This window comes from Cupressus sempervirens, chromosome 10 (genome assembly GCF_028749045.1).
Source record: "Cupressus sempervirens isolate cs-2001-9-10 chromosome 10, ASM2874904v1, whole genome shotgun sequence".
In the NCBI taxonomy this organism is placed as follows: domain Eukaryota; kingdom Viridiplantae; phylum Streptophyta; class Pinopsida; order Cupressales; family Cupressaceae; genus Cupressus; species Cupressus sempervirens.
Window position 1 is genome coordinate 72,747,448 of NC_143127.1, and position 14,889 is coordinate 72,762,336.

The 14,889-nt window shown below is 35.9% G+C and overlaps 1 protein-coding gene and 1 long non-coding RNA gene across 2 annotated transcripts in view; both read right to left on the reverse strand.

Annotated features, from left to right (window-relative positions):
- Window positions 1–11,062, reverse strand: part of LOC149532637 (uncharacterized) — a 68,403-nt gene extending 57,341 nt beyond the window's left edge. Inside the window, exon 1 of the mRNA XM_089805045.1 lies at window positions 10,861–11,062. Coding sequence (XP_089661171.1) covers window positions 10,861–11,026 — 166 coding nt within the window. The 5' untranslated portion in view covers window positions 11,027–11,062. The remainder of the gene's footprint in view (window positions 1–10,860) is intronic.
- A 1,933-nt stretch (window positions 11,063–12,995) lies between these two features.
- On the reverse strand, window positions 12,996–14,615 carry LOC149532638 (uncharacterized). The gene is made up of 3 exons (XR_016357750.1): window positions 14,327–14,615; window positions 13,361–13,450; window positions 12,996–13,253 (listed from the first exon to the last, which is right to left on the reverse strand). It is a non-coding gene; the product is annotated as an uncharacterized LOC149532638 (long non-coding RNA).
- Window positions 14,616–14,889: the final 274 nt, after the last annotated feature.

The following is a 14,889-nucleotide window of genomic DNA, read 5'->3' on the forward strand; positions in this document are numbered from 1 at the left end:
CAAGAAATAGTTAGAAGCAAGAAGAGAGCTTTGGAGGTTGAAAAAAGCAAAGAACATCCGGAACCTCCAGCAAAGAGATAGCACGCAGCACCGTCAAGGGAAAGTATAATTGAAGCTAGAGGCCAAGAAGATAACACAAGTGAACAAAGGACCCCGGTAGAAGTGAGCTCTAATTCAGAGTCGAGTGGTTATGGCAATAGCACCGAGTACTCTCCTCTCTCAAAAAAACAAGGAGATGACATGGCAGTTACTAGTGCAGAAGAAGATGGACCGATTAATATTGAGGAAATAAGTCAAGCGCACGAGGCTGTTAGTGATGATCGGCTAATTAAAACAAATCTAGATTTGGGGAGATGCACCGCACCACTATTGTTAAGGAAAATGCTTATGCCAAAAGGCAAGGTAGTAACTGCCCGAACAGTTGAAGACATCCAAGGATTAATGGAAAAGGGTGATAGTGAGAACCAGAAACAGATTGCAAAGACAATGGCAAAGGTGATTAGGAGCGACAGTGATGGTCATCGAAAGGTCCAAATTTATACCGACAGTTGACAAGGCATTGGATGAGATTGCGGCCCAAGAATACGAGATAGTGGAGCATAACTTGGGAAGGAATACAAATGACATGGAGTGTGAGGAGATCCAAGAAGGCATAGTTTCAATAAGAGAAAGATTGAGGAAAGAAAATGAAAAGACCATAAAGTTGGAGGCAGATAACAAATATTGGAGGGATTGTCAGCCTATCCAACGGCTGCGCCAGGCAGTCCTTCCTCAAGACAGCGGAAGCAATATAGAAGAGATAGCAGCTCAACTACATGAAGTCAAGGATTGGATCCATGATACAATCCAAGATGGGCGAAATTTCTTGCCTTTCTTTATCTCGACATTCTGGTCATTAGTGACTGTTAGAAACAAATTTAGAGTATTTGAAGAGGAGTGGAAGGATTTCCTTTCAGTCAAGGATTTAGCTATTCCCAGGCTACAGGTGTTCGTTGGGCTACCGGAGACATATTTGGAAAGGGCCAACTTGGTTGATGAAGGAGGATTGCGTACAGTTAAGTCTTGGTTTGTTGCCTTGACTACCAGATTGAGAACACTTGAGCAGATATAGAATGCAGTTGCACAGCACAACCCAGGCATCAACACTTCCATTTCAACCATGATGAGAGACATTGGGGTAGCACTTGATTTTAAAGATATCAGAGAGGAAGACATCAATGAGACAGGGCTTGGATTAAGATTGGACGAGTTAGAAAAGGTTGCTATCAAAAAGAAACATTTGGGCACCCTTTCCTCCCTCCATGCCTTTATCGGATACGCAAAAGAGTAAGAGAAGGACCACGAGAAGACACTACAAGCAGCAAACAGCATGATAAAATTGGCTGACCTCAAGATAAAGCATACACCTTGCCCTCTCACGGAAGAAGTCAACGAAAGGCTAGCTAAGTTCATTGCCTTAGCTAAAAGAATGAAGGAAAAAGGGAGATTTATATTAGAAGATCATTTTGATGTAAGCCCAAGTGGCAATTTCTCTTTCTTCTAGGGTACGACAAGTGTCTAATTCTGATTGGCAACCATTTTGATGGCTTCTCATTGGTTATCACTTTTCCTTTGTTTTCATTGGTCCATTGATGAGGTGGTGTCTTCTCATTGACCGATGGGGTGGCAACCCTAATTAGGGTTTCTAGGATCCAATCTGGATCGTCAATTTTGCCTCTTTATCTCTATCGTCAGTTGTAAATTTTGGCCTCTATATAAGGCCATTTGCTCTCATTTGTAATGGTCAAAGAAAGTTGTTGCAAAGATAATGCCGAAAAATCGCTTTTCTTTCTCATTGTTGTGACTTGCATGGTGATTAGGAGCTTTTGATTTTGTTGCATGGTTTCTACTTCCAAATAGTTAGAATAAAATTTCTTTTCAAGTTGTTAAAGTGGATTGCATTTCAAATTGTTAAGTAAAGAGTAAAGTAGATGAATAGTTGCATGGTAGCATTGGTGGATGTTGGATAGGGATCTATAACTAGGCCACTAGCATCCTAGCAGCTTGTTGGGAAGCCTTGTGTGATAAACTAGTTCATTTTCCTTTGAATCATTGCATCTATGGAGGTGGAGCCGCCAATTAACTTTCATTAGATTTGGTTCCTGTCCATTTGCTAACCTTTTTATTCATAGGAGTAGGAGTAGAGTAACAAATAGTTTAGTAATTGGAGCTTGAGGAAGGAAGTAAGGAAAACATTATCAGTACAAACACCTCCCATTACCATTACCATCACCATCAACGCCATTTGAAACTCATACCAAACCATCACCACCACCATCTTGTAAAAGTCCAAGTTGTCCTTAAACAAACAGCGTAAGGCTGCCTACATGATTACCAGCAAATCACATCAATATACTAAGTTAGTATCCATAGGTGTAAGGAACATTGGAGTTCTTGCTTATGTCCACAGAAGTATTAACTTTTCAAGAGAGGAATTGTGTGTCTGATACTCCGTATCAGATATTCAATTGCTAATATGTTATGTAGTGGTACAAAAATTGACATCAACAGATAGTTAGATTCAAGAGAGTAGGAGACAAGCAGTGGTGGAGTTAGAAGGCTAGAAGTACACTAGATTAGGCTAGCTAAGGGAGAGACTTGATTGAAATGTTGCTCTAATGCTTTTGAGGTAATAAATAAATCATTGTTGATTCTTTGTGGTGGATTACTTAATATTGCTTTGAAGTGTCGCATGGTTTCCTCAATCTTTCACTTGGAATAGATTTATTTTTGTGTTGAAGGAGATTAGTTGAATGAAAGTTATTGTGGGTGTTTACTTAATTAACTCAACAAATCTGGTCCACTAGCCTCTTGCCGAAGGTAGGAGTGTCTTGTGTGGTAAGTCGATGATTGAATGCACTAAACTTCAATTTTATTGCACTCAACAAATCTTTATTTTTGGGCAAAACATTAACATGGTATTAGAGCCAGGTTGGATAACAACAAATAAGGAGAAGGGTTACATCTATTTGTGTGGTAAGTCGATGATTGAATGTACCCAACACATCTTTATTTTTGGGCAAAACATTAACATGGTATCAGATCCAGGTTGGAAAATAGCAAAAAAGGAGAAGGTTTACATCTATGTTAGCAAACGCCATTGTCTCTGAGGAAGATATTCAGGCCTGTGAAGAGAGGATATGATATGTAACTTCATCATTCTCTGTGACCCTATGATGCAGATCAGTGTGTGATATTATTGTGCTTTGTGTTGAGTCGTTATGCAGTGTTTGTCACTACTCTCATCGAGCTCCTTGTAGCCAAATGTTTCAAAGTTGTCACATACAAGAATACGAAATCTAAAGATTCGTAATCGTCAATATTTTTTTGATCTTGCATCAAGTTTTGTCTAGCATATTCAGAAGATTATGAATGTTATGATTGAACCATGATTGTTCATGTTTCCTTTGAGTCATGTTTGGTGGAACATTCAACATGTATAACTGAAACGTTTTGTGTGCTCGAAGCAGTGTTCCTTGGTATTTTGCAGAAGCTTCTTTTTCGTGGTGGCTCTCTATTGTTGCTGACATGCCTTGTCTAGCATTTCAAGATCAACAGTTTGTTGTTCATGAATGTTATGGTGCTTAATTTCTAGCAGAAGTGTCTATTTGTCTATAAAATATGGGAGATTTCTGAAATTTAGAAGCCAGAGGAGAAAGTGGTGGAGCAAAAACAGTGGAGAATCAATTTAAAGTTAAACGGTAGCTAGCATGTGTATTGCATGTGAACAACCATTTTTTGTACTTAGGCACACAAACTGATATCTCAGTGTCACTATGAAAGACATGGTGGTTTCATTGTTTAGTACTTATTTTGGACACAACGAAATAAGCTAAGAGTGTGTCATGAAGCTACAAACTTTTAGTGATTATAATCTTTGGCGAGAAGTTTGTTTGTGTCTAGGGAGAGTCGTGTGTGCGAGCTAGATTGAAACAAAGCCAAAATCAGAAGCTAGAAAGAAGGAGAGTTAGCATTGGTTGTGCTACATATAGCATTGGATTTCGGAATTCATTGACTAAGTTGTCATTCAAAACAGTTCTAAGCTTTATAGTGGTTGCTGCAAGTGGAGGATTAATGCAAATCGTGATGTAATCCTTGAAACAAGTCACTCTTTATCTATGTATCTCTGTGAATTGATAATAGAAATCAGGTTGGAAGTTGCAATCAATTCCCAATACATAAGCTATTAAAATTACCCAGATTTGTTAAGGGTCAAAATTTCCCATTATCTATTTACAAATTGCAATTTGTTGGTAAAGTCATTGGATTGGTTGTTGAGATTGTCCTTGAGGTAGTCTACTTTTTGTTATGTACATGTTGGTTGCAGACCTCTAATGCTAGGTGTAGTTGATGATTAAAAAGGTACCATTCTTTTGTGTTGTATTCACATTGATATTGAAGTAAGATATATAGTGGCCTTGTATTTGGATGTGACACCACGATCTGTGGTTTCTTTCCTTGCATTGGGCAAAGTGTATCTATATTATTGCTTTATTCAAGTGTGCAACTACTCTGCAGTGCCTCTTCCTTCACATCAGGTTAGAGATTCAATGGGCGCTTGTGTGACAGAGGGAGACTCTTGCATTCTTTGCAAGCTTGTGTAGCAGAATGACTACTAAGGCTCCTTGTTTGGTCATTTATTGTAATCAACTCTATTTTGTTATGAAAATCAAAGCAGTGAGAATGCTACCACTGCTGAGAGGGACTCTGACTATCCGTCACAGGCAACCTTGGAATAGGAGGTTTGAAGGTTGATATCAGATTCAGAGTAAGTCTGACTAGGATAAGGAGGTCGGAAAGCTGATATCTGTCTCAGAGAGAGCTGCATCACCATGAAAATTTGTTAATGAATTCTGATCTAGGAGAGAAGCTCCAGGTGAAATCCCTCGGTAATGAGATGTTCTCTGCGAGGGAAGTTCAAGGTGAAATCCCTTGTTCCACCCTTTGCGAGTACGCATAGTGGAGTTGCATTATTCTCTGGAAGAAGTCTGAGGTGAAAGCCCTTGTTCCACCCTCTGCAAGTAGGTATGGTAGATCCACCCTTTGTGAGTAGACATGGTGAAAATGGACTCTTCTCTAGGAGAAATTTGAGATGAAAGCCCTTGTTCCACCCTCTAAGAGTAGCTATGGTGGAAGTCATGTGTGAGACTTTGTGACTTGATTTTTTGCTCTTTCACCCTCTAGGAGTAGCCATGGAGAACGCTATGTTGTTTCACCCTCTGGGAGTAGATATGGTGAACACTATGCTGAGATGACAATATTATGTTGAGTTATTTCTGATAAGATTTTTCTTGACTTTTCTTTGGTCACAGCTATGTGTTCTTGTCATGTGATGACATATTGAAGATCTCTCTTGCTAAGAGGGAGTGTTGGTGTTGATAGCTGCAATAGAGATCTTTGCACCTTTACTATTGACATGTTGTGATATCTTTGTTGCTAAGAGGGAGTGATCTTGCTGGTAGCTGTGATAGAGATTTTAAGACCTCTATTATTGACATGTTGGTGATATCTCCTTTGCTAAGACGGAGTCTTGATGTTTGTAACTGCAGGAGATACCCTAATAACTTACATGGTGTTCTTTCATATACATGTGTTTGGAGATAGGAAAAGATATGCAACATGCAAAGAGACATGCATTTGAAATATGAAGAGACTTTCGGTTATGATATGATGAGTCTCTCAATTCAATATATATATGATTGCTTTGTGTGATAAGAATTGTATTCAATTAGAAGCATTCTTCTCGAACCCGTATTATTTAATAAAAGAGATATATTTTTGGTGTGGCTTGGCTTTTCCCCTCAAGTTTGAGGGTTTTCCCAGTATAAATTGTTGTGTCTTTATGTTTCTCATTGTTCTTCATTTTGTTTATTGTTGTTTATCTTTATTTTTGGACAAAACATTAACACATCCATGATTCCTTGCATTCCTAGTTAGAAGTAGAAGTTAACTTTGAGTTGAGAGTTCAAGAATTGGAAAATTATAACCTATATTTTCATTGCACATTGTGAAGCTACATCTTTCAAAGTGCAAAGAGTTGATATCCATTGAATGAATAACTTAAGTCCCCTAAGTGATTACTAGCAAATCATATTATTTCACTGAGCGGGTGTCCATGATTGAAGGAACCTTGAAGTCATTTCATGATGTTACATTGCAAGCTTCGCATGAGAGATGACCTTATATCAAGAGAGGATTGAGTAGTTGATGTTTCATCTCGAAACATTGGGTATTTGATTCTACATATCATAGCGGAACAAACTCACATCAACAGTAGCAAAAATTGGCTCAATGGTCTATATTGTTATATATGTGTGTTGTGTCCTACAGCCTAAAGGCTTTTAAGCTATTGGTTCTTTAGCGGTCTGTATGTAATTAGACCTAGTCTTCACAACTAGAAGTGCAATTTCCCAATATGCATGTCTAGTGGAGTTTTAAATGTTCCATGAACCTTTTGAATAGTCTCCTTAGTGTGTGTGAGTGTGTGTGTTTGCTAGGTACTACTTATGTTTGCAAGGAGATTAAAAATCAATACAGTAATCATACAACACAAGGGACCGAAGCCTGTAACACACCATTGAAGCTAAGCCGCCCAAAGAGAAAATCTGATGCTGTTTATAACTATGTCAAATATGTGGAGTGGCTTGTCCTACTACACGTTAAATTCATATTGTTGGTATTTTAATTTGTCTCTTTTAGAATACTTCAACTAGAACAACATGAGAGATACAACCTCGCTTCAAATTTTGTGGCAAAAATCCTCGAGATCAAATACTACCCTAGGTACTAAGATATAGGCAAACTTCATAGTTATTCAGACAATACTATTACCTTTGGGGAGTTCTGCATAAATGAAATAACTATCTACATATCATTTTGCGTCAAGAATGACCACGAAACTGGTAGCAGTTCTTGTCTCACAAGAAATATTCAAAATTTAAGAATGAAAGGAACTCATTGTTGAGCATTGAGTTTTTATTGAACTCCGTTGGAGTTATACCCCTCAAAATAGATTAGAAGGTTGCCCCCTCAAAGTGGCATATTATATTATCATCAAGTATATCAGCATATATCATATTATATACTTTCTGTGTGAGTTTTTTCATAAGAGGTATCAAAGCGTGATCTTGGCACTGTGAAGGCAAGGCATTTCTTCTTCAAGTTTGGAGGTCACTTTGAAAATTACGTATCTTTCAAATTTCAGCGAATTTCTTTCTGAATTTTAAAGTGTTATTAAAGAATGTATTGAAGCATCTTCAGTCCAATGATTATAGCAATTGAAGCAGATTATTGCAGGATTAGGGTTTTTGTCCTAAACTTTGCATTTAACTCACAGATGTTGGTGAATTCATTCCCAATTTTTAAAGGGTTTTGAGGGGTCATAGAAGAGTCTACAGTCCAAATTTGAAAGGCATTGGTGCAAAAATAATTAACTTCTTTCAAAATTAGCATTTCCAATAACTTCAGTATCAGGGCTACAAATCAGCTAATTTTGGAGAGATTTTTTTGGGGAAGTGACTCTAGCCTTGGTGGCAAAAGAAGAAAAAGAAAAACATGACTACAAAAAGTAGAAGAACATGAAAAGGAAAAGTAGAAGAAACCGAGCAAATAAAAAGCCAATGAAGAAGCAAGAGCCAGTCCAAGAGAAAGAGAAAGAACAAGTGCAAGAGCAAGAGCAAGGACACAAGAAAGAGAAAGAAAAAGTGCAAGAGCAAGAGCAAGGACAAAAGAAAGAGAAAGAACAAGAGGGAAAACAAAAGGAAGAAGGAGAAGAAGAAGAAAGTAAGGGAAATGAAAAAGTAAACAAAGAAAGAAGTTAGCATTGAGGACAATGATTCTCTAAATAGGGGAGCAATGTGATGTCTCTAACCCTATAGTGTATATTGTGCTATGAGTGGCTGGCTTTTGGCTACCTTAACTCTAAAATAGGTCATGTAATTACTATAACAATATACGTAATTAGGTTATTTAAGAGTCATATTTAAGTATCTAAACCGGCCTAGATCTAGGTGGTATCCAAATATATAAAATTGTTGGAGGTATACCCCTCGAAATGGATTAGGAAGTTGCTCCCTCAAAATGACATATTATTATCAAGTATTTGCAACATATTTCCTATCATATTACTTTGGTACAGGTTATTTCATTACACTAACTCTAAACATGAGTAAGGCACTTCTTACGAGCTAAAACACAGACCAATAATCAAATGCAAACACAAATTCAAAGGGATAACAACTATAATCAACAACATATAATTCCATGCATTAAAAGCTAGCATGCACACAAAGTTAAAACGTAGGTAGATAAATGTTGTCAATACAAAACTCAACATTATAATCTACTTTCAATTAAATGCATGGAAGTCTGAACATAGTAAAGCAAACACAAACAACAAATAGAACGGAAATTCACTAGCATAAACATACCATCAAGTATCATTTAAACATTATGCTCAAAGAAGTTTATAAGGTTACAAGATGCCCAATTTTGGGACTTACGATAATCATTATTCTGTTCCAAGTTCCAACAAATAATAAATGCCAAACTAAACATTATCTTCACTCCTAATAATTGCTGAAAACCAGCCAAGACAGACCAAGGTGCCTATAGCTGCTGTTTATGCCACTTAAAATCATATAAGTACCTAGTCTTGTCATTGTCAACACTTGACGAAATCCTTCCTAACCCCATGCCTCCCTCTGCTCAAGCTCCTACTATAACATAATCCTTTTCTTAGAGAGCCCTCTTTACTATCCTTACAAAAATCATGCAGTCTTTGAATAAAATTGCAATAACAAGTGGAAAGATAGTATTCTACACTTCTCGAAAGATTTAAGAAAATTTGTGCTTTTTATAGTCCATTTGAGTAAGTAAGAAAAGCTTATAGAAAAATTGTATTTATTATTATGTTAGCATGATGTTTCGAATAATGGTCCATGGTCCATCCATCAACAAGATAAGAAAAAAAATAACATTATAGAATTAGCTCTGCAAAAATATGAGATGTCAAGGGAGTTTGGGAAATGCAGAAACCAAGAATTTTAATTAAATTGATTAGAAATGTGAAAATAAAAAAATTGACAGAGCAAACAAGTTCATGAAGTCTTCCGCTATTCCTAACTGATGCAATTGGAAAAAACCTGTGCTTCATGGGGATGCGTCCCCTAGACTTCTGGACCTGCTCCCATCCTAAACTATTCGGAGACACTAAGACAAATATTTGCCATCCCTAATAGTGTTTCAAAATGGGCAAATCGGGTACCATCCCCAAAATGCCATTTTGAGAGCAGCGTGGTATGGGGTACAGCTAGAAGTCCCCAGGACAGCTAGGGGACTAAAAGTCCTCTACTCATCTCAAGGACTTTTGGCAGACCCACAGGGGCATCCAAACCACATTTAACAATACCAAAATCTAATCTAAGCAAAAAAAATAACCAAAAAGAAGAAAAAGAAATTCATTTTCACATTCACAAAGGAGAAAAGTAGCAAGACGAGCTGCTGATCAAGGACTGAACAACAGTTGAAAGGGGAAGTTAGCGCATCAAATCTACTTGATTTAGACTCTTAGACCTACCATCTACTGATTATGGAAAGTTATTTATTATAGCAGACTTTTATGTTTACTGTTTAGCAGGTTAGTTATACTATTTACATTTTAATATTTTATGTCATTTCATTGTTGAAATATGGAGACTGGGCATTTTTACCATATATTGACAATGAAAGCATTTGAATTTTGTTGTTTTGCTTATCGATTCACTTGTGAAATCTCAATTCAAGTCTAATGCTATTAATAAGCTTCTAAATATCTGTGATAAATACTTTATCAATGTTTTATATATATATATATAACCCTAATTTTTAATAGCCGCTGCCTACAAATTGGCCCTTAACCACACCTGTATAGGAAACCCGTCCCCACCCCTCAAACTTCCCCGTCCCCTAAACTGTCCCAATCCCGTCCCGGAAACTCTATGGAACATAGAAAAAACAATAAAATGGCCTTCCTCTCTTCATTCAATTGTTCCGTTTTGACAGAAAGATTTTCAAAGAACAGAACACGAACTTCTAATTTTAACAAACAGAGGACTTTTTAAGAGCAAAACCGCACAAAGATCACTTTATCTAATAAATTTCTGAGATAAAAGGCTCTTTGTTCTACATTAATCTCCTCCCACTCTATGATCCTCTTTAAACAGTATACAAGAAATAAAAGGTTCGTTACTATCAATCTTACAAAGTGGTCATATGCAGAGGACCTGCAAAAATCCCTCAACCGTCGCCTTTTTCAATGTGAAAACTGATTAACTGGTCCTCATTTTTGGCGCCAGCTGGTAAGCCTCTCCTAGCAGGAGTACATATTATATGAAATTAATGGATCAATGATTGATCTAGGATTCTAGAGTTTTCTGCCAACTTTTCAGGCCATCGATTTTAGGTTACCATCTTTGGCTTGTAGATTTTTTTCAGTCTGTAAAGGTCCTGTCCGTTCGCAGTTTTGCGCTTTTAACTTTTTTGGAATGTAACATGATTTTCTGCCTGTATCGATCTAATGCTAATTTTGATGGTGTTTAATTACTCAGCTATCAAATAATAATTGTACCTCACTTTTCTTGGCCCTCTTTCAAAAATGTTATAATCGTGTTCTGAAGCAGAAAAAGTTGCAACGGTTACAACAATCAAACTTTCGGCACTGGAAAGGAAAAAGGTAAAAACGACATAAAATTGTAATATTTGCTATTAAACATTTCATGTCAGCGGCCTGCAAAGACCAATCAAGGGTTCAAATCTCACAGAATGTTCTAGGGTGAAACTTACCTACAGCCCACTGCAGCATAGAGTCTAAAGAAGGAAATCCTCCGTCCATGTATTCTTCGTTAACAGTGTTTTGAGCTTTCACCAGGCAAGAAAACCCTATCAAAACCCCTATCAATACCATTTTGGATCTCGCCATCGTGGACGGGGCGATTCGAACTCGAGACATCCAAGAACAAACAGATAAATTACGCGCGCCAAATATGATTTGTCCAAGATGCTTCCAGTCTGATAAGAGTCTAAAAGGAACTGTAATCCACGTCATTGAAAGACATGCAAGCACTTCGCTCAGATCCTATTGGCTGCTCTATTCGAGCAATATCATTGGTTAAATGACGTTACACCTTGCCACGTAGGACTGCAGACTTCTCGACCACCTGGATTGTATAGGCATCCAAAGGTCTTCACCGTTATTTGAATCTGAATTTAATAACTATCAAATTAACGTCTGCGCGATGGCTACGTGAAGAGGTGTTGGAGGTGACTTAAGGGCCCGTTTGGTGAGAGGAATGAATACATATTCCAGAGTACATATTCTAGCATAGAACGTATTTCTATTTTCTGTTTGGTTCAGCCAATATTTGATGGAAATTCGCGAACCCGAAAATTTATATTTTTTAAAATAAATAAAAATGGAATAGGAATATGTATTCCAATAACACCTATTTTGGTGGAATTGCAAAACTCCATTTTTGGGCCAAAAATGGAATCCGTATTCCATTTTACTTCGTATTCCAATCACGTTTTGGTGTATCCAAACAAGGAGTTCAAAATTTTTGGAATACATATTCCTATTCCGCTCACCAAACGAGCCCAGGGTCCGTTCGGTTCTGGTAGATGACAAGAATTGGCTTTTTTAAAACTTTGATTTGAAAATTTGTGCGTTTGTTTCAAAATTTGCAAAATGGAATTCGTATACGGGACTTCCAATTTTGCATCAAAACTAGGTTTTCCAACTTCCAAAAAAAAGTAGGAATTGAAAATCAAAACCTAGTTTTATTTTTTAAGGAGTGTAAAAACAATAGATTGGACTACTTTTTGAAATTTGCCTTCAACTCAAAACTTACGCATAAAAATGTGTCTTCACACACATCTTTCGAGTGAAACAAACAATTTCAGTAAAATCTCAAAAATCGGAGTGAAAATATACAAAACCTTGATTTGGCTAAACCAAGGTTTGTAGAAATCCGAGTTTTTTAAATTCCACAAACCAAATGGACCCTAAGGGCCCATTTGTTTGTCGGCATAGGATTAGAAAATTAGAATGGAAAATTAGAATAGGAATGGAAATGTGGAATGGGAATGGAAAAGAGCATTCTCATTCTTGTTTGGTTCGCCTGGTATTTGATTGGAATATGTTACTCCCTTGTTTGGTTGTACAAAATTAGAATTGGAATACAATTAAGTTTATATTTTAATATATATTATTTATTTTAATATAGTATTATATCTGGTTAATTATTTCAATTTATTATAAAGAAACTAATTTATTTTTTTCATTCTATTTGAAATTAATTTATGTCAACATTTGTAATGAATAGATATAAACATAAAAATATTATAAACAATAATATAATTTTGAAATTCATAAAATTTGTTCATCCTAATCCAAATTTGATTAATTGAGTTGTACGTCAATTTGATTTTTAAAATTCATATAATATATTTTATTTGTTTCACTATATTATTATATTTGGTTAATTGTTTCAATTCATTGTAAAGAAAATATTTTTTTCATTATATTTGAAATTAATTTATGTCAACATTTTTAATGAATAGATACAAACATAAAAATATTTTACACAATAATATAATTGTAAAATTAGTTAAATTTGCTCATCATGATCCGAATTTGATGAATTGAGTTGTACGTCAATTTGATTTTTAAATTCATTTAATATATTTTATTTGTTTCACTATATTATTATATTTGGTTAATTATTTCAATTTATTGTAAAGAAAATATTTTTTTTCATTCTATTTTATTAAATGAAATTAATAAGAAATTAATTTATTCTAACGTTTTTTAAATGAATAGATATAAACATAAAAATGTTATACAAATAATATACATTTGAAATTACTAAAATTTGCTCATCGTTTAATACAAAATTATATAAAAGGTGTAGACTTCATGATTCTTTACAACAAAATGGTCATTTCATTACTAAAATTAGAATCACCATCACCAATAGTGTGTTTATAAAAAATAGAACAGAATTAAGTCTATATTGAAACACAATTTTGGCTTTCGCCATAGAACCAATCTCCCCAGCAGTTGTCTCCTGCACAATGCACAACTTGCAACCCTTCCTATCTTCTTCTATAGATTTTAACGTGCTTGATGTAGATGAGCCATCTTTGACCCACTCAAAGAAATTGCAGCCATTGTACCCCTGCATTCGAAAAGTACATTAGGGTTTGCCACAATAATAAAATAAAAAACAAAAATAAAAAAGATTAGTAACAACCTTTCTTATATCTAGACAACACAAAAACTTACGCTCAAGATTATCCTCTATACATGACGTCTTTATTATGACAGGTCTAACACCACATTGACACAGCGGCAAAGTTGTCAAATCCATTGACCCTATATAGAATAATGAACATGGAACAACCATCAGGCATATTATAACCTACAAATCATTAAAACATATGGCTAAAGATATAAATGAGACTCCATTTTTGTTGTCAAATGGCTCTTGCATAGCAATTGAGTTAGCCAACTTTCACACAAATATATCTCTCTCAAGAGATTGTTATCATACCTATTTGCAAATCATCTTAAAACTAGGAGAGAGGATAGAAAGAAGTCTCTTGTATTTGAAATAACTATAACAGTGCCCTACATCCTAAATATTATATGTTCATCGGGCTAAGAACTAAAGACTCAAGGAATACACCTACAACAACCATTATTGCCATGATTAAGCTGCTACTACTGTTATAGAGGCGTGAATTAATAGGAAATAGAGAAAAGAGAAACATTTGGATTTCTCACTGTTTATTGGGTCCATGGTTGCAGAATCGAGCTATGCTCTATTGAACTGATGTGGCTCGGGGCTCAAATATTGTCCCGCTTAGTAGGGTACCCAAATTAAAAGCTTAGTTGTTGAGAAATTCCCCATCTGAAGTCGCACACAAGTCGTCTGAGGGATCGGCATTGCTAATTGCCCAAATTAAAAGCTTGGCTGTCTACTCAATCTACCACAACTTTCATCTACTAACATCTCATGGCGATTACCCTCCAATGGATATTGGTATGCTTATTATGAATGTATGGCCTGAATATAGTAAGATCTGAAAGTAAGAAATTCTTCATTTTTATTTGGAGATTATAGTTGAATTGTGAAGGTCCTCTTGCCAAAACTAAGGCCATTTTTTTGTTATCATAGAGTAATACATATCAATTTATTGACATAAATTGCAGTGCAAAACATGTATAGTGAAGGAAGTGTATATATACCTAAGTTGGGTCACTTGGATTACAGTAAACAAGAGTCGCCCTGCCATCTTTGATACCCAGAGCATAGTCAAGATTGGCCTTAGAGTAGACCTTCACAATCTGCCCCTGTGGAAGGCTGTGGTACATTTGTTGTCCACTGTAGTTGTACTCTGACTAATTACAACCATAGTTTTGCTCCCTGTCGCCACATCTTTGGCTCTCATACTGCTAGTAGGATGCCATACTTTCTTACAACTTGATCGGGAGATAAAATGAAGAAAGAAATGAATGATACAAATGAGTATGTTGTTTTTGTTTGTAGAGGTTTGATGGTGTTTATATAGGGCAAGAAAATGAATATTAGCTCATAAAGATGTATGAGTGGAAGGGGATAGAATAAAATTTTTATTGTGGCTCTACATGGGAAACGGTTCTTTGAAGTGATGGAGAAAAGACACAATTACATTGTTACAAGCTTCCGTGGGTTTCTCTTAACTTTTACAACTCTATGATTGAACTTTGGGGAAAAAGAACCGGTTTGGATAAGGTTCACGTGCCAAGCTGGAAAAGAGGTCAATTAGCAG